This window comes from Dromiciops gliroides, chromosome 1 (genome assembly GCF_019393635.1).
Source record: "Dromiciops gliroides isolate mDroGli1 chromosome 1, mDroGli1.pri, whole genome shotgun sequence".
Lineage (NCBI taxonomy): Eukaryota > Metazoa > Chordata > Mammalia > Microbiotheria > Microbiotheriidae > Dromiciops > Dromiciops gliroides.
In genome coordinates this window covers 666,991,177-667,009,878 of record NC_057861.1, presented here as the reverse complement: position 1 = coordinate 667,009,878, position 18,702 = coordinate 666,991,177, and the positions used below count along the sequence as shown (strand labels likewise).

Sequence of the window (18,702 nt, the reverse complement as noted above, 5' to 3'; positions counted from 1 at the left end):
TTTTAGATAGTAGAGCTAGAATTTTAGTCCCTTACAATACAAAAGGAAACTGAGTGCCAGTAAGGCTAAGTAACATGTTTAGTTCAAGCTCATCTGTCTGTCCCTGCTCCCAAGAAGGATAATGACCTTTTTCTATAACACTCTCCTATACTACTAGATTTGTGAACATAGACAAATCACTTGAGTTCCCCAAGACTGTTTTCTCATCTGAACAGTGGGGATGATACCTGTACAGAAGAAAGCAAGCCACTATTATGACTATCAGGGAGGACTCAGTCTCCCCAGAGAAGACATGAAGTAAGCCTGAAATAAGAAACATAAAAGACTGGGTGCCCCTCCCCCGGAAAGGCAGAGTAGTAATAGAGAGATAAGGGTTGAACACGTAGGTTTAGAGACCCAGATTGAATTCTGACCAGCTCTTATTAGCAGTATCACCCTGGGCTAATCATTTCAATGTTCTGATCTTCAGTTTCTTCATCTGTACAATGGGGGTGCTAACACTTGTACTATCTCGAACTCATGAGGTTGTTACTTGGAGACTATCTCCTTAATGAGACAATGGAGGAAGTTGGTGGGGGTGGGAGCTTGGGCCCAGACAGCTATAGAGATGGCAATCCCTGTTTTTTCTCCAGATGGGCACTCAGTGCCCCTCTCAGAACTGGGGCCCTGGGCTAGAAGAACTTCAGCCAGGTACATGGGCCATAAAATATGAATCAGGGTAAATGGGATGAGGGGGGGCAGGAACAGACAGATGAGCTCAAGGGTGGGCATGGGGATCACAGGGTAAAGACTGAGTAGGCTTGAGGGAAGACTAGACAGGCATGAGCAGATGGAGTTAGAGTGGGGGGTGGGGAGGAGAGAGAGACTGAAGTTAAGGAGAGGACAAAGGGACAAAGGGGCTCCTGCATTAGTCCTTGCCCCTGGCACCTTCAGTGTCCACAGGAGGAGCTCAGAAAGCAGAAGCAGAAGGGTCTCAATTAGAAAAGAGGTCCCCGGGGCCGGCCATCTGCCAAACTCACCGAAGAGAGGTAGTCCCGCGACCATGCTCGTTGACAACCCCAGTCCTGGCGCAACCCCTGGAGAGCCCCCATGGCTGCCACCTTGGCCTTGATCTGAGCCATATCCGAAGGGGGGATGTTTTTCACCAGCTGTCTGGCCCGCCACCTGCCCAGGAAAGACACACACAGGGGCTTCTGTGGAGCTGGAGGGGAAGAGGACTAGGGAGGGAAGAAGGAAGGAATGGGAAGGAAAGGAAAAATGGAGAAGGGAAACGAGTTAGGGAGCAGAGAGAGACAGGAGGGGAGGAAAAAAAGGGGAGAAGCCTGAGGGATAAGGCAGGGTACCTTCGGAAGAGCGCCTGGCAGGTGTCTTGGAAAGGTTGGAGCACTGCAGGGGGTGTAGGCCAGATGAGGTCACGTCCATACGAGGGAGGGTGGCGGGCAGCCTGGAAGCGGTTCTGCAGCTCAGTTAGGTGGTTTCGAACTTTGTGTCGCCGGAAGCAGCCCATGATGGTATAGATAGCCTTCATGCGCCGGCATCGACGCCTTGCCAGGGTTCCCCGCCAGGCCTGGAAACGGGGCTCAGTTTAACTACCCGAGAGCCTGCTCAACCCCCAAGTTCTGTCTCATGGACCCTCCTAATTCTAACGCCTTTCCTAAACCCTTAGCATCTCCCCAAATCAAGCCCTTCCAATTCCCTTCCAGTCTTCTGAACCTACTCTGCAGACCCTCTGACCCAATCCTGTTCCTGTAGTACCTCCCCAAAGCACATTGCCCAGCCACCCCAGTCTCCAGACACCACCCATTGGACCCTCCTTCATCTCATTAGTACCTTCCCAAGGCATGCCCTATTTCCTGCATCCCCAGACCCTACTCTGTGGATCCTCCTTCTTCTCTGTCCTGCTTCTGACCTATTAATATCTCCCTCAAACATCCCCCCTGCCCTTCTCCCCTTTGTACCAGCCCCCCCCCACCCTGTACCTTCTGCAGTAGCAGTACTATGATAGGGATAAGCCGGGCACGGCTCTGCTCCAGTGTGACCAGGGTGCGGGGTGAGCGGATGAAGAGCTTGCTATGTCCAAAGGCCACATCACCCTGGAGGCCATGCTGATCCAGGAGGGCACCCACAGCTGCCTTGTCTGAGCCCAGCAGGTGGTTGGGCCATGTATACTCACAGGTCATCTTGTACCTAAGACAGCGAGAAGGATGGGAAAGAGCTCAGTCTCTGGGCCAGGGGCTACTCAGGTCCAGACTTCTAAGTGGAGGAAGTAAAAAGGCCTCTGGCTCCCTTTCTCTTTCCTAATGCCCATCATGATCCCTGAAATTCCACTATTAAAGTTTTGTTCCTTTGGGTTCGTAATTTCTCATCTTCCATTTGACAATGGGACATTGGATTAACCATTCAATCTCAAACCTCTTTGTATGAATTACAAAGGGTTAGAGGTGAATAAGGCCTTAGACACTCTCTCCATCATCTCCATTTTATAGATGTGACTAAAGCCCAGAGAGATGATGTGATCTTTCCCAAGGATATTTCTATTTCAACCTTGGGATTTGAACTCATGTGGTCTGACTTGAAATTCAATCGTCATTCCATTAGACCACCCTGCTCCACTAACCCCACAAATGGCCACAGGTGTGCCTAATCCACTCCTGACACACCGGTGCCTGAGTTACAGCCTCAATCTTTGTCTCAAGAGGGGAATGGAGAGAATGCAAGCCAGGGTCCAGGGGCCCCCAAAAACATCACAGGAGGAGACTGAAGCTGCCTCCCTCCCATTGGGCTGAAATACCTAGATGGAGTTGCTGGAGAATGAGGCTGAAACTTTGAGGTGGGAGAAAATAGATATATGGTGAAAGCTGGAATAGTGAGGTGTGGGTGGGTGTGGGTGGGAGGGGTGGCACCTGAGCAAGAATCGAGGGTAAGGCTGGCGGGATGCAAAGCCAGCCCTCCGGACCCTCACATTCTCCAGCAGCCCCAGGTACGCCACCTGGTGGCGGCAGCGCTCCTCATCCAGCCGGCCAGGAGACTTTTCTTCATTGGGTTTTATGCAGCGAACGTAGTAGGGTTCCTGCAGAGAGCACACGGTTTAGAGCAGGAAGAGACACTGTCTCATTTTATAAGTGAAGGGACTGGGACCCAGGTCGGTGAAGCCGAGAAGGCAGGGTTCCTGTTCTCGCTTTCTTTTCTGTCCCTCCCAGTGGAGCCTGGCACGGGGCTGGGCAGAGGAAGACAGCTGGGTGGCTGATCAGAGGGTCTCAGACTGTTGGCCCAGACTGCACTCAGCGAGCCTCGCCCCGGACACCTCTGCCCCTTCCTTCTAGCGTTTTGCTCCTGCATTCTCTATGCCTCCCTCCCTCAGGGCCTGCTGAGTTCCCACCTCAGATGGCTTCTTCCAGGGAGTTTCCCCTGATCTCTCAGGTCAGTGATGAGCTTCCCTTTCAGGCTCGGCTGGGCACTTTGTTCTTCCATTCTTAGGTGTGTTGTGACACAGCCCTCAGAGATCACCCAGCGCAACCCATCCCAGAGCAAGAGTTCCCCGTACAACATCCCTGACAAGTGTGCCAGCCTTTGCTTGATGAGAGGGCGTATACAACTTCCATCCCACTCTTTAGCGAGTTCCCTCTGACTACTAGAATGTCAAACCTCTATCTGCCCACAGTTCATAGCACTGGTATATGAAGCCACCAGGTGGCGCTGTGGAGAGGGCACTGGGCCAGGGCTCAGGAATAAATCTATCAGCCAATAATTTTTTAAGCATCTACTATGGAACAGACACTAAGTGCTAAGTGATGGGGATGGGGGGAAAAAAAGGCAAAAGAAAGTCCCTGCCCTCAGTGAGCTTACAGTCTAATGAGGGAACCAACATGTAAACAAATATATATGTACCAAGCTGCATACAGGATAAGTAGAAAATAATGAATGGAGGGAAGGCACTAGAATTGAGAGGGGTTGGGGAAGGCTTCCTACAGAAGGTGGGATTTTAGTTGCTACTTAGCAGAGGCCAGGGAGGGTAGCAGTCAGAGTAGATAAGGGAGAGCATTGTAGGCATGGAAGACCTGAGCTTAGACACTTACTTAGCCTACCACAGTTTCATCTACTATAGAATGTGATGAGATAACACCGACCTCCTAGGATTGTGGGGAAGATCAAGATGATATTAGTGAGAATATTTTTCAAGTGTCTAGCACTGTGCCTGGTACCTACTAGGTGCTTAATAAGTGTTTGTTCCTTCCCCTCCCTCTGGGGTCAAGGAGACCATCTAAGCCCTCTTCGACAAGACAGATATCAGGTCTCCCCTATACAGATTAAGCATTTCCTAATACTTTTTTGGGGGGGGAGAAACAGAGCAATGGGGGTTAAATGACTTGCCCAAGGTCACACAGCTAGTAAGTGTCAAGTGTCTGAGGCTGGATTTGAACTCAGGTCCTCCTGAATACAGGGCTGGTGCTCTATCCACTGCACCACCTAGCTGCCCCCATTCCCTAGTACTTTCAACCAATCCTCATGCACCATAAACTGAAGGCCCTTTACTATCCTCATCACCTTTCTCTTGATACTCTCTACATTACCAATCAATCAATTAACATTTATTAAACAGCTACTGTGTGCCAGGGATTGAGCTAAGGATACAAAAAGAGACAAAAGACAATTCCTACCTTCAAGGACCTTACCATCTTCCTCAAATAGAAAGCCGCTGGGTGGCATAGTGGATAGAACAGTGGACCTTGAGTCAGGATCACCTGAGTTCAAGTCTGGCCTCTGACACTTACTAGCTGTGTGACCCTGGGCAAGTCACTTAACCTCTGCCTCACTTTCCTCATCTGTAAAATGGGGATAATATTAGCACTTGCCTCCCAGGGCTGTCAGGATCAAATGAGATAACTGTAAAGCATGTAGTAAGCACTATATAAATGTTAGCCATTATTATTATATTAACTGGGGTGCCCCAAACTCGACCTGATACTCCAGATGTGGCCTGACCAGGGCAGAGTACAAGGAATGATCATCTCCTTAGTCACGGACACTGTGACTCTCAATGTAACTAAGAGCTCACTCATTTGTAGCATTGCTTTATCACACCACTGATATGTTTATTGAGCTTTTGATTGCAAGTTAGAAACTACTTAAACCCCAAGATCTTTTTCAGACAAACCTCTATTTAACCACGCCTTTAAACATGCCCTCATTTTGTATGCATGAAATTTTTTTTGATTGCAAGAATAAGACTTTATGTTAATCTCTATTTGATTTCATTGTATTAGATTTGGTTTAACATTATAGTCTATCATGATCTCTCTCAATCTTGTCAAACCAATGTGGCAGCACATTCCTTCTGGCTTTGTGATATCCACCCACTGATAAACGTGCCCTCTATTCCTTTCTCCAAGTCTTCGATTAAAATGTTAAATATCTGTGGGGATTAAAACTGTCCAACCTACAATAAAAGAGACTGAGGCAGGTCTCTGAGCCAATGGTGCTTTATTAAAGGGTCCATGGTCCCCTCTAATTAAGTGAACCTCAGATCTTCCTCATAATCTGAGATACTCCCTTCTTCCAGGGACTTATTATGTTTGATAGCAGATTTGATACACGAACATTCTTTTGGGTTTGTTTCTTTTTTCAGTTGGTTGGTTTTCTGTGGTGCAATGAGGGTTAAGTGACTTGCCCAGGGTCACACAGCTATTAAGTGTCAAGTGGTTGAGGTCAGATTTGAACTCAGGTCCTCCTGAATCCAGGGCTGGGGCTTTATCCACTGAGCCACCTAGCTGCCTCCAATCAATATGTATGCCTCTAAAGAGGCTATACAAAGTACAGAATCCCATTGCTTAATAGGTCTTGCTTTGCAAGCCAAAAATGAGAGATCAACTGGAAATGGTTGGGGGGGAGGGTGTGGTCCTCGGGTTGGGCAAAACATCTCCACTGACTTAGCGGTCATGACATGGTCACTTGCTCATGTTGGACAACAGAGAGTGGTCCAGAGGTACAAAAATGAGTTGGGGGGGGGGGCGGCTAGGTGGCCCAGTGGATAAAGCAACGACCCTGGATTCAGGAGTACCTGAGTTCAAATCTGGCCTCAGGCACTTGACACTTACCAGCTGTGTGACCCTGGGCAAGTCACTTAACCCCCATTGCCCCGCAAAAAAAAAAACCCAAAACAAAACAAAAAACCAAAACAAAAAAAAATGAGTTGGGGGACTTTCCATGTTATTGAGTCACCTCTGCCACACTGGGCTTGGTCACCATGAAGAGGAAAAACAAGGGTGGAGGGCCTCTAGGGAGCTTCCTATGATTAAGCAAGTGAACTTACAATCTGTAGTTCACAGCTCTGGGGCCTAATATACAGAACTTAGAATCACTACCCCTATGGAATCATATCAGACTGATTAATACCGATTGGAATAGAGTAATGAATCATTTCTCATATTCCATTGAGCCAGGCATAGATCCTATCAGCATTCAACAAGTGAGTCTCTTCCAGGTTGAAATGAGATCTTCAATAACTACTGCTTGTATCAGGCCAAGAGCAAATCCATCTATAGCCATACTATTGTCTAATTCACATCTCTCCATATTGTCCTGTAAGTAGAGCATGAGAGCCTTTGCCCAATGCTTTGTGAGAACTTAGCTCAACTCTGTCTACAACACCTCCTTGGTCTACTAGCCTAGTAACCCAGCCAGAAAGGAAAGAAGAGATGTCTGGCATGACCTGTTGGTGATGAAACTCTTTGGAGTCATTGCTTCCTTTTCCTAATGCTCATTAACCATTTCCTTGATAACGTATTCCAGAATTTTGCCAGGAACTGAAGTCGAGTTCACTCACCATTCTTATAGAATGCTATGTTTTCATATTCATACAATGTTACCTGACCTTGCTTCTCTCTTCCATGTGTATCTTTTTATAAAATCTAAGCTGGAGAATGGCTGGATAAATTATAGTATATGACTATAATGGAATACTATTGTGCCATAAGAAATGATAAATGGATGGATGGTTTCAGAGAAACCTGGGAAGACTTATGTGGATTGAGATAGGGTGAAGTGAGCCAAAGCAGGAGAATAATTTATGTTGTAACAACAGCATTATAAAGAAAAACAACTTTGAAAGAGTAAAGATCTCTGATCAACACAATGGCCAACCACTATTCTAGAGGACCAGTGATGAAGCATGCTACCCACCTCCTGACAAAGAGGTGATGGATTCATTGTAGAGCGATACATACATTTTTGGACATGGCCAATGTGAGGATTTGTTTTACTCGGCAGAGATACTGGAGTGGTTTGCCATTCTCCAGCTCTTTTTACAAACAAGGAAACTGAGGCAAACAGGATGAAGTGACTTGCCCAGGGTCATACAGCTTGTAAGTGTCTGAGGTGAGATTTGAACTCAAATCCTCCCAACTTCAGGGCCAGGGCTCTATCCAGAGTGCCACCTAGCTGCCCTCAACATCAGTAACAAATGTGGGGATTTATTTTGCTTCACTATACCTATTTGCTCTAAGGACTTTTGTTTTCCTTTTCTTTTTCCCCCAAAGGCAGGGAGGGGAGAAAATAAGGAGGGAAAGAAAACAGATTTTTGCTAATTGAAAAGAAAAGAAAAAACAAAGTTTAAGAGTTCCATGTGCATCCACTTTGGTTTAAATGATATACCTCTTTCCTCTTCATTGCAATTGTTTATCTTTGTGTTTTCGGGGTTTCATTCTTGAGAAATTCTTAGTCTTTCTAGGCTACTTCCCCTTTCGAATTTGAGGCCATGATCTTCTACCTATTTCCTACTATTCAGAATCCTTTGAAATCTCATCTTCACAAATCAAGGCTCTGTCTCAGCTTTCCTCCTTTTCTCTATCATACATTCCAAGATGGAGTGGTCACTTCCCCACCCCCACCCCCAAACTTCCTATCAAGTTCACCACAGCAACCAGTTCTTCCTTGCTAGTGACAATCAGATGTAGAGTGGCAACTCCTCTCCTTGCTTTCTTTATCTTTTTTGGATTATTGATTTTTCATTAAGGCAAGTAAGGAAATTATAAACTGCTCTTCCTTTGGCAGAGAGTTCAAGCAGCTGTTCATATAACTGAAATCCCATGAGCCTCTGCCAGGTTTATGATCTGTTCCCTCCACTCATCATCTAGTTCCTCTTCCTGCCCAGGTGGTCTATATCATACTCAATGACAGTATCAATTCTGGTTTCTGGAATTTTTTTCCACGAATATCTTTTTAATAGACAAGGTGACTTCATCACTACTAACAATTCCCCTTTCCCTAACCCTTTTTATTTTTTTATTTATTTTATACAAGTTTGTTATCTTTCCCTCCAGATGTACCATTATTTTAACCCTCACAACAAATTGTCCAGAAAAACAAATTCTCACATTGGCCATGTCCAAATAAACAGGGCTCATTCAGAAATTTATGTCTCTGGAAAGAGGTGGGTAGCATGATTTGTCTTTAGTCCTCTGGAATCCCCATCTTTTCTTTTTTTTCTTTTTGGTGAGGCAATTGGGGTTAAGTGACTTGCCCAGGGTCACACAGCTAGTAAGTGTTAAGTATCTGAGGCGGGATTTGAACTCAGGTCCTCCTGAATACAGGGATGGTGCTTTATCCACTGCACCACCTAGCTGCGCCCCCATCTTTTTAAAAAAATCTATCCTGTTTGTTTCAAATGAGATATAATGTTCCAGTGACATTCCAATTATGGATTCTATCCCATCAAGTGTTAGTGATACCTATGTGAAGCCAAATTTGCTTCCCTGTCTTATCCTCCTACTAGACTGTGAGCTCCAATAGGAAAGGAGCTGTGTCTCATTTAAACTTGCATTTAAGTGCCTACTATATGCCCTGGATTCTCTGAGGTGGCAAGGCTACAAAGACAGAAATGGAAACAGTCCCAGCCCACAAAGACCTTATATTTTACTGGGGCAATACAGCTTGCACATCAATATGTAAATACAGAAAATATATGAAGTAATTTTAGAGGGTGAGGAGAGGCACTGTTAATCAGGAAAGGCCTGATGTGGGAGGAGGAACTCTAGCTGATTCTAGAAGGTAGCTAGGGATTCCAAGAAGAGGAAGTAGGAAGAGAGAGCATGCCAAGGCAGGGTGGGGTAGGGGTGGGGGAGAACCTGTTCAAAAGAGAGATGGCTTGAGTACAGAGAACAGCAAGTATGCTGATTCAGCTGGAAGTAGAATGGTGAGAAATAGCAAAGGGAATCATTATAGAAGAACAGATTGGAGTTAGAAAGAGAAAGGCTTTAGGGGCCAAGTGGAGTAGATTGCATTTTATCCTAGAGGCAATAGGGAGCCACTGAAGCTTCTTGAATAGAGGAGGTGACATGGTCAAACTTGTGTTTTATATCTATCATTATGGCATTTGTGTCCATCCACAAAGATTAGTGTAGTAGCCCAGGTTATAGACTAAAAAAATGTGTTCTTGCATGTGGAACACTGAATACCCTATACTGGCACACAGTAAGTTCTTAATAAATGTGCATTTAATTACTGAACAAAGGTCACTCCAATTTCCCTCTTACTGAAGGGTAGTTTATTCCTGCTTCACCTCTTGGCCTTTAGCAGGAAAGAGGAAGCCTCATCCCTCCAGGCCAGAGACCTCAGATCTGAAAGAGAACACCACCTCAAGCTAATATGTCATGAGTGGTTTAATCTCAGTTTCATCCACCCCCTCAAATCACTGAAATGGTCCTTCCCTGCAGTTTATTCTAGGTTCTTCCCCTTAAGCACTGAAGTGTGTTCCACACTCATCCAAACAATAGTTTTCTTTCTTTCTTTTTTGGAAACAGTGAAATTTGTTCTACTCTTTCTACCTAGTCCCTGAAACTCCAAGCATGCAGATGGTTTTATTTTACTCTTGAAAGTGCTAAGGAGGTTTGACAAATGGGATGTTCCATTTGTGGGCCAGTCTTTGGTGCACTATTCTGCCCTGGCCATACCCCATCCTTCCTCCCTGGAGTCTGTGCTAGCAGGAGGTACTTGGAGGCGGGGACTCATCCCTCCCCACTGGGCCCCATACCTTGGATGCTAGATTCTCTACCAGTGCCACCATGGAGTTCTTGAAGAGTGTTCCTGCAGTCAGAGGGCGCTTGGTGACCTCTGTGATGTCCTGCTGTCCATCGGGCCACATGCTTTGAAGGGTGAGGTCTGTGCTGTGGGGGCCAGACCCAAATTCTCAGCCCTCATTCCAGGGTCCAGCTCATGCCAGTCCCTCTCCTTGAGCCCAGCTGCCCCCTCGGCTGTATCACTATCCCCTTGGCTCAAAAAGAAGACTAGGAACTAAAATTTGAATCATAAAATTGTGGAATTGGAAGGAACCTTAAAGATCATTTAGTAAAACCCTCTCATTTTACAGATGAGGAAACTGAGGTCCAGAGATAGAGAGACTTGACCAAGGTCACATAGCTAGTAAGTAATAGAAACCAAGTCTGCTGAACCCAAGTCAATGTTTCTTTCTCCACTCCACCCAACACTGCTGGAGAACCTTGGTTCTAATCCCAACTTTGTTACTAATTTGTCATATAAGCTTGGGCAATTTTGGCCTCTTCCTCTGTCTGTGCCTCAGTTTCTTCATCTGTAAAATGAAGGTACTTGACTGGAGTCCACTTCCAGCTTTAACACTGACCACTTCTGGGAATTCTCCTGCCCTGCCTCCACCCCAGGCTCCACCAGGTCAGCCAAAACCCACCCTCCCCTTCCCCAACCCTCTCACCTGTTGAACAGGAGCCTCTTAAAGTCCTGGAAAAGAGAATCTTTGTTCTTGTCAATGAATCCCTCCACAGAGTACCTAAGGGGTGGGAAGTTTGGAGATTGAGGGAAGCAGTGAGGGAGCCAGTTTTAGCCAGAGGCACAGGAAGGCAGCTGGCAGCTAGATTGTGTGGTGGATAGAGTACTGAAGTCAGGAAGACTCATCTTCCCGAGTTCAAATCTGGCCTCAGATACTTCCTAGCTGGGCAAGTCACTTCACCCCATTTGCCTCAGTTCCCTCCTCTGTAAAATGAGCTGGAGAAGGGCATGGCAAACTACTCCAGTATTTTTGCTAAAAAAAAAAAAAAAACAACAACCCAAACGGGGTCGCAAAGAGGCAGACACAACTGAATAACAACAGGAAGACAAAGGACCAGGAACAGAGTAAAGGGGTCAAGTGAGGGATTTTTAAATGATCTATAGTCCCTTCTCCTACTCCACCCACCTCAACTCCCTACAATCCCTCTCCTCTTTTTCTCCCCTCCATTTATTCAAATCTTACCTATCTTTCATGACCTAACCGATCTAGGAAACCATCCTCACCTACAAGGAATTTCTCTGTTGTATTTCCCACCACCAAGTCACAAGATTGAAGGTTTGAAGGTGCCTCAGACACTACCTAGTACAACCCTTTCTCTGTTTTTACTATTGTTGTTGCTCAGTCCTTTCAGTCATGTCTGACTCTTCTTGACCCCATTTAGGTCATTTCTTGGCAAAGACCGTCTGTTTTACAGGCGATTAAAATGAGAGAGGTCAACTGGCTTGTCTTAAGGTAGTCACAAAGATGAGAGAAGCAGAGCCAGGATTCAAATTTAGTGCTTTTTCTACTACACTGTTATATTTCCCTCTGTTGGTCTAAGTTTCTATGATGGTCTTCCTGATGTTTTTTGTTTCTCTCTTGATTCAGTCATTTTTTCTCTCTCTCACAGACACACAGAGACATACACTCACATACTCTCCCACTTCTACCACTGCAGCTCGCTCGCTCGCTCTCTCTCTCTCTCTCTCTCTCTCTCTCTCTCTCTCTCTCTTTTGGTGAGGCAGTTGGGGTTAAGTGACTTGCCTAGGGTCACACAGCTAGTAAATGTCAAATGTGTGAGGCTGGATTTGAACTCAGGTCCTCCTAAATCCAGGGCCGGTGCTCTATCCACTGTGCCACCTAGCTACCCCCAATCTTTCTCTCTTAATGTGGAACTAAATGGAGCTTATCTTATTTGTCCTCTTTACTGAATAGAGTTTTATGTTACAAAATTTCCAAGTTGGAAGAGATCTCAAAGACCACCCCAATCCAACCCCTACCCAAGAATCCCAACCCCCCAACCTCCCTAACAGGTAGGCTGACATTTTTTTACACAAAGATCTCCAGGGAGGGCGGGGGCCAACAACCTCCCAAGACAGCATATTCCACTTTGGGATCACTCAAATTTTAGGAAATTTTTCCTTATGAGGAGCCTAAATTTCCCTCTTTGCCACTTTTACCTGTTGTGCCTTCTAAGATCAAGCAGGCCAGGTTTACTCTGTCCTCCACCTGACATACCTTCAAACACTTGGACACTGCTATCATGCCCCCTCTAATTCTTCTCTTCTCCAGGCTAAAAGCTCCTATCCTGTGAGCCTCATAGGCCACAAATTCAAGGACCTTCACCATTGTGGTTGCCATCCCCTGGACATTCTCCATCTTATCAATACACTCCCTAAAATGTGGTATTTACAACTAAACACATATTCCAAATGTGGTCTGACCAGGACATGTGCATCAGGAGCTTTCTAGACTGCATCCTAATTAGCTTGTGTTCCACTAATCCTCTCAGATCTTTTTCTGATGTACTTATGTCTAGCTACGACTCCCTTAATTTTGTATCTGTGAAGTTGATTCCTTTTTATCTAAGTGCAACATTTTACATTTCCCTCTATTAAATTTCATCTTAGTCAACTAGTGTTCTAGCTGTTTTGAATTCCTTCACTGAGGATGCTAGTTATTCCTCCCAGCTGAGTCTGTACTTGATCTAAAAATTAGACATATGGGGCAGCTGGGTGGTGTGCTGGATAGAGCACCAGCCCTGGAATCAGGAGGACCTGACTTCAAATATCACCTCAGATGCTGACTAGTTGTGTGACCCTGGGCAAGTGACTTAATCTCTATTGTCTGTCCCCACCCCACCCCCCCAAAAAAATTAGACATGACCCATACAGACATACACACATTCATTTAAGTTGCTGTTCACTTAGATATCACCCAACTTTTCCCCTCTAGTTCAGAGGTTCCACCATGCAGGTTAGGGGCTTGGGAGCATAAAATCCTTACGTGACATCCCCAGCATAATGTTTAATGCGGAAATCTCTGCCAAACTCCATAGTCTTGTCTGTGGGACAGAGCTGCGGAGACAAGGAAGGGTTAGAGACCAGGGCAGTGGGAAAGACAGTGAGGTGGGGCAAGTGAATAAACAACGTTCCTGTGTGACCAGTGTGGTCTCCCCCCTTGCCTCCACTTCCTGGAAATGCATGAGATCATGGCTCTAGAACTGGAAGAGACATCAGAGACCATCTGGTCTAACTTCTTCCTTTTACAGATGAGGAAACTGAATCCTGGACAGGTCGACTGACTCACGGAGGAAATGTCTGAGGTAGGATTTGTTTCTGGGTCTTCTACCTTCACCACTATCATTTTTCCCATTGTACCACAAAGGCTCCCTTCAAGGCTAAATTTGAGAGGCACCTATCTTTCCTCTGCCATCTTGGCTCTGCCTAAGAGTCACCTTTCTTGATCCCCCTGGTTATTAATTTCCTTCTCCCCCGCTGTCATTATTTTGTATTTACTATGAATATTTTCTCTAGAGAGGCAGCTAGTTGAATTGAGTGGCCTGGAGTTTGCATCACCTGAGTTCAAACCCAGCCTCAGGCACTTACTAAGCTGTGTGACCCTGGGCAAGTCCAGCCCTCCCCCCCAAAAAAAGTTTCTAAATTAAAATAATGGGGGTGGGAAATCTTCTTTTCCAATTCTCTGATTTCACAGAGGAGACCAATTAAGTAATTTGCCCAAGGTTATATAGGCAATAAATAACAGAGGCAGGAAGCAAACCCCAGGTCCTCTGACTCCAAATCTTTAGATCTCTACACTACAGTGGTTACTTATTTTCACTTTGCTGAAGAAACTGAGACCCAAAGAGAGTTCCTTTGCCCAAGGTCACAGCTTGCACAAAATATATGCTGATTAATGTCTGTTGAGGTGAAATAGTAATAGAGTTGGGATAGGCTGACTAGGTGGCACCATAGTCCACAGAGCACCAAGATTGGAGTCGGGAAGATTCATCTTCCTGTGTTCAAATCCAACCTCAGACACTTGCAAGCTGTGTGACCCTGGGCAAGTCACTTAACCCTGTTTGCTTCAGCTTTTCCTCATCTATAAAATGAGCTAAAGAAGGAAATGGCAAACCATTCCAGTATCTTTGTCAAAAAAACCAAACCCTCCAAAATGGAGTCATGAAAAGTCAGACACGACTGAAACCACTGAATAACAACAAAGAACTGGGGATTAAACCCAGGTGTCCTGACTCAAAGCTTCAGGACCTATCTACTAAATCATGCTAAGGACTCACTGAAGGGCTATATTGTGAAGCTGTCTACTGGTGACACAGTGAGAATATCTAAATGGTGAAAACCAGGGTTAGGTTTTTTGTTTTGGCTTTTTTGCAGGACAAAGGCATGGTAGGACAGATAAGTCGGGGTAAAAGCTAGAGGGTGGTAGTAAATATTTAACAACCGGCTCTACAAAAAAAAATCCTTTTAATTGTAACCTACATTATTAACATTCTCTCCCTTTCTTAAGTCTGCCTAATCAAGAAAACAATAACCGAAGCCCTGGTTTGGAGTCTTTGCTGATTTCTGGGGTGTAAATGCTCAACCTCAACATTTTAACAACTGGGTCTCACGCTGACTCCAGCACATGATTAGACCATGATAGGCACACAGAATTTAGAGAATGTCTAGTTCAAAGCTTCTTCTGTGGGTTGAGAAAAACTTGGCAACAGTAAAAAGCTATATATTCCTATTTTATATACCTATCTACCCAGGCTTGTGTAAAAATTTCTTGGGTGAAAAGGGGTTGCGAATGGAAAAAGTTTAGGAAGCCCTGGTCTAGTTCAACCTTTTCATCTTATAGAAGAGAAAACTGAGGTCCTGAGAGAATCCAGTGCAGAGAGAATGAGATGGAGAATCAAAGGACCTTGGTTTGAATCCTAGCTCCCACCGAGGAAGGCAAATCACTTTACCTAGGGATCGGTTGTTCAAAATCACACAGGAGGTGGGGTGGCTAGGTGGTGAAGTGGATAAAGCACCGGCCCTGGATTCAGGAGTACCAGAGTTCAAATCCAGCCTCAGACACTTAACACTTACTAGCTGTGTGACCCTGGGCAAGTCACCTAACCCCAATTGCCTCACTTAAAAAAAAAAAAAATCACACAGGAGGTAAGGAGCAGGCCAGGGATTTGGGCCCACGTCCTCTGACTCCAAATTCTTATGGCCTTATCAGCAAAATAAGGGATGATTGTGAAGGCTCTTTCCAGCTTTAATAGGATTTCCATAATAATTAACTTACCCAAAGCAATACCTTGCACTTAATGAGTGCTGGATAAATCATTCATTCATTCATTTACTATAAATAGGTACTTAAATAAATGCTTCATTCATTCACTTGATGTTGCTGTTAAGTCATTTTAGTAGAGTCTGACTCTTGATGACCCCATTTAGGATTATTATTATTTTTTTTTTTTTTGGCAAAGATACCAGAGTGGTTTGCCCTTTCCTTCTCCAGTTCATTTTACAAATAGAGAAACTGAGGCAAAAAAGTTAAGTGACTTTTCCAGGGAGATGCAGCTACTAAGTGTCTGAGGACAGATTTGAACTCAGGAAGATGAGTCTTCCTGATTTCAGGCTGGTACTTTATCAACTGTACCACCTAGCTGTCCCAATTACTTGAAAGGTGAATGAACTGATTTGAATTTAGTGAGTTAATAGCAGAGCCAAGACTAAATTAAGGTCTTCTGACCCTCAGGCTTAGGGTCCTCCTTCTACTTTACTTGGACACTGTGTGCTGCTGGGGGAATGAGGAGGGGAGGGAAGCAGAGACAGTGTCCTTGGGATGGACAGCCAGGGTAAGGGGAGAATAGGTAAACAACCTTTCTGGTACAGGTTGGGCAGGTGGAATTGAGGGTGTCAGGGGGCAGATACCTGGCGGCTGGTGTAGTGGGGGTGGTGTCGGTGGTGGGTATCAAGGCTCTGAAGGAATAGGCGGTCTGTCACGGTGCCCACAGTGGCACAGGCCTCATCCAGTATGGCTAGCACACCCCGATGGGGCCGCTCCACCAACTCAACGATGGCTGAATTATTGAAGTATTCAATCTGGTATTGAGGGGTTAAGGAGAGAGGGAAGAAAATCAATTCAGCTTCCTGATCCTGGCATTCAAGTTCTTCCAAAATCTGGACCCAAGCTGCCTCTCCAACTTTATCTCCGGCTGCACCCCACACATAAGCCCTCCATTCTAGCCAGGCTGACTGACTACAGGTCATTTCCCAAACCCACCTAGGCTATTCCCAGTTTCTCCTGCCTTCCCACCTCCTTCCTGGGTATCCACCAAAATCCTATCCATTCTTCTAGGCCCAGCCACACTCATGCCATCTCTACCAGGAAGTCTTCCCTGACTGCTGCAATCTGAACTGATGACACAGAAAGAACAATTAATTTGCACTCAGAGCAATTGGGTTTGAATCTTAGCTCTGCTCCTTGCAGACCTTAACCCCCTCCTCCTTCCAGAGACTGGACACGGACACCTGCTTTAATCCTTTAACCTGCTTCTCCTCTTAAATGAACCCTCTGTTCCCCTCCCCTCTAATAATCCTAGCTAATTTAGAATGCAATTCGTGGGGATTTAAAATTTACAAAAGCTTTCTTCCTATCAATCCTTTCTAATCAATTTTGACAGATAATGAAATTGAGGCTCAGAGAGAAGGGATTTGCCCAAAGTTGTATGGTAGCAGGATTCAAACCCGTGTCTTCTGGCTGCAAGCCTAGTTGTCTTTCCATTAGACTACATGCCCACCACAGCCATAATGTTGGTACTTGGCCATGTTCAGGAGTAACCTCGTGACTGAGCAGGCACTCCCCTCCTCTCCATCTTCTGCATCCTGTCCCTGATCCTGCTCCAAGCTATGTGCTCTACTCTACCCCAGTCAGATACTCACATTCTGCCAGGTGATGCCCTCTCTCTGATATTCCTCCTGCTCCTGCTTCAGGATAAGCTGGATGAACAGCTGCTGGAGTTTCTCATTGCAGTAGTTGATGCAGAATTGCTCGAAGCTGGGTAGTCGTTGGGGGTGGGTGGGCATTAGTGGGGGATAAAACACCATGGGGTACCAGCTGCTACATATCTATTAAATAGTTGTCATCTGCCTTAACAAAGGATGTAGGTGTCTACATGATGTAATGGATGGGAGGAGCGGGGGAAAGGTCTCTCCAAAATGTTCCTACTAAAGTCTTTCAAGAAATTCCACTATTAGAGTCATTCCTTTGGGTTAAGTATTACCCTCTCCAGGTTTCCCTTCTTCCCTTCCTCCTCCTACTTATCTGTTCTAGCATCTTTGAACAATATGCTCCTACCCATTCTAGGGGAGAGGCGAGGGCTCCACCAAATTCCTATAGCCACCACATACCATCCCTAACTCTCCCAGCTGAAAGAAAACAATCTCTTTGGCAATTGAAACCACTGAGGTAGCAAGAAGGAGAGATTTGCTCTTAGCTGGCCCCAGGTATCGACCTGAAATCAGGACATCTTTACCCCAGGTCTGGGAGTTATTGCAAGGTGAGACATTAGCAAGATAGGGTGGAGATGTTGACCTGGTTGGAGGGAATGTCTGTGATACAGGTGACACTGAGGAGGTTGGAGGAATGTGGGGAGATGGGAAGACTTCAGAGGAGATTGGAGGAGTACTGAAGATGTGGGGATGGCCAGTGTTAAGGAATAAGGTAGCAGAAGTTACCTGTTATCAGGGAAGATCTCAAAGCCATAGATGTCCAACACTCCAATGACAGTGTCCTTGCCGTCTCGCCGGGGATCCCGGCCTCGTGCTTCCATCACTTCATTGATGCGCCCCACGATCCAGCCAAACAGCCGCTCATATATTGCCTGGAGAGGGGCCCGGGCAGAGAGACTTTCTCAATGTCTGAGGGTCCTCAGATGGTGGGCATAGGTGGACTTCAAAAGTAATTCTCTCCCTGGACTAGGGAAGCTGAGACAATATCACTGAGGGTGAGAGGTCTCAGTTTTCTATATAGCACAAGTGAGGACCTTAGCCCAAACTGGAGTCAAGCAAAATCTTGGGATGGAGAGTGAGGCTGGGGAACAAAGAGGGTATTGAAATGTTGTAGGAAAGGGGTTGGGATCTATGTTTTGGGATTAGGAGAGAGGTGCCTGGGGGCAGCTAGGTGGCACAGTGGGTAGAGCACTGGCTCTGGATTCAGGAGTACCTGAGTTCAAATCCGGCCTCGGATAATTGACACTTACTAGCTGTGTGAACCTGGGCAAGTCACTTAACCCCAATTGCCTCACCAAAAAAATTTAAAAATAAAAAATAAAAACACAATTAAAAAAAACACAAAAAACACAAAAAAAGGAGAGAGGTGCCTGCCCAGCAGAGTAACAGTTAAGGACTACGGAATTAAAACCTAAACAGAATCTGTAATGTCAGATGGACCCTTAGAATACAAAACCTCAGAACTGGAGGGGAACCTGGGACTTAGAATATAGAACACTAAAGTTGAGAAGAACTTAGAACTCAACACATAGAACGTTAGAACTGGAAGAGAGCTTAGTCCAACTCTGATTGGGGCTGAGGGTCAGAGAATGAGGTTGGGAAATAGGTAAAGACAGGGCATCTGGGATACAGGGGTTCTAA

The 18,702-nt window shown here is 45.5% G+C and overlaps 2 protein-coding genes across 3 annotated transcripts in view; one reads left to right on the top strand and one right to left on the bottom strand.

Annotated features, from left to right (window-relative positions):
• MYO1G (myosin IG) overlaps nt 1-18,702 on the bottom strand; it is a 40,990-nt gene that overhangs the window by 7,348 nt on the left and 14,940 nt on the right. The window contains exons 9-18 of one of the 2 annotated variants that reach the window (XM_043975800.1): nt 17,788-17,933; nt 16,993-17,107; nt 15,982-16,152; nt 13,061-13,131; nt 10,721-10,795; nt 10,028-10,160; nt 2,904-3,070; nt 1,980-2,187; nt 1,344-1,567; nt 1,020-1,164 (exon numbers count right to left, since the gene is read on the bottom strand). In XM_043975800.1, the coding sequence (XP_043831735.1) occupies nt 1,020-1,164; nt 1,344-1,567; nt 1,980-2,187; nt 2,904-3,070; nt 10,028-10,160; nt 10,721-10,795; nt 13,061-13,131; nt 15,982-16,152; nt 16,993-17,107; nt 17,788-17,933 (1,455 nt within the window). Of the gene's footprint in view, nt 1-1,019; nt 1,165-1,343; nt 1,568-1,979; nt 2,188-2,903; nt 3,071-9,512; nt 9,615-10,027; nt 10,161-10,720; nt 10,796-13,060; nt 13,132-15,981; nt 16,153-16,992; nt 17,108-17,787; nt 17,934-18,702 lie in introns of those variants that run through there. The other variant, XM_043975807.1, reaches the window with a different exon arrangement.
• LOC122734750 (cathelin-like) overlaps nt 1-18,702 on the top strand; it is a 35,028-nt gene that overhangs the window by 16,197 nt on the left and 129 nt on the right. Inside the window, exon 4 of the mRNA XM_043975827.1 lies at nt 13,326-13,379. Coding sequence (XP_043831762.1) covers nt 13,326-13,358 — 33 coding nt within the window. The 3' untranslated portion in view covers nt 13,359-13,379. The remainder of the gene's footprint in view (nt 1-13,325; nt 13,380-18,702) is intronic.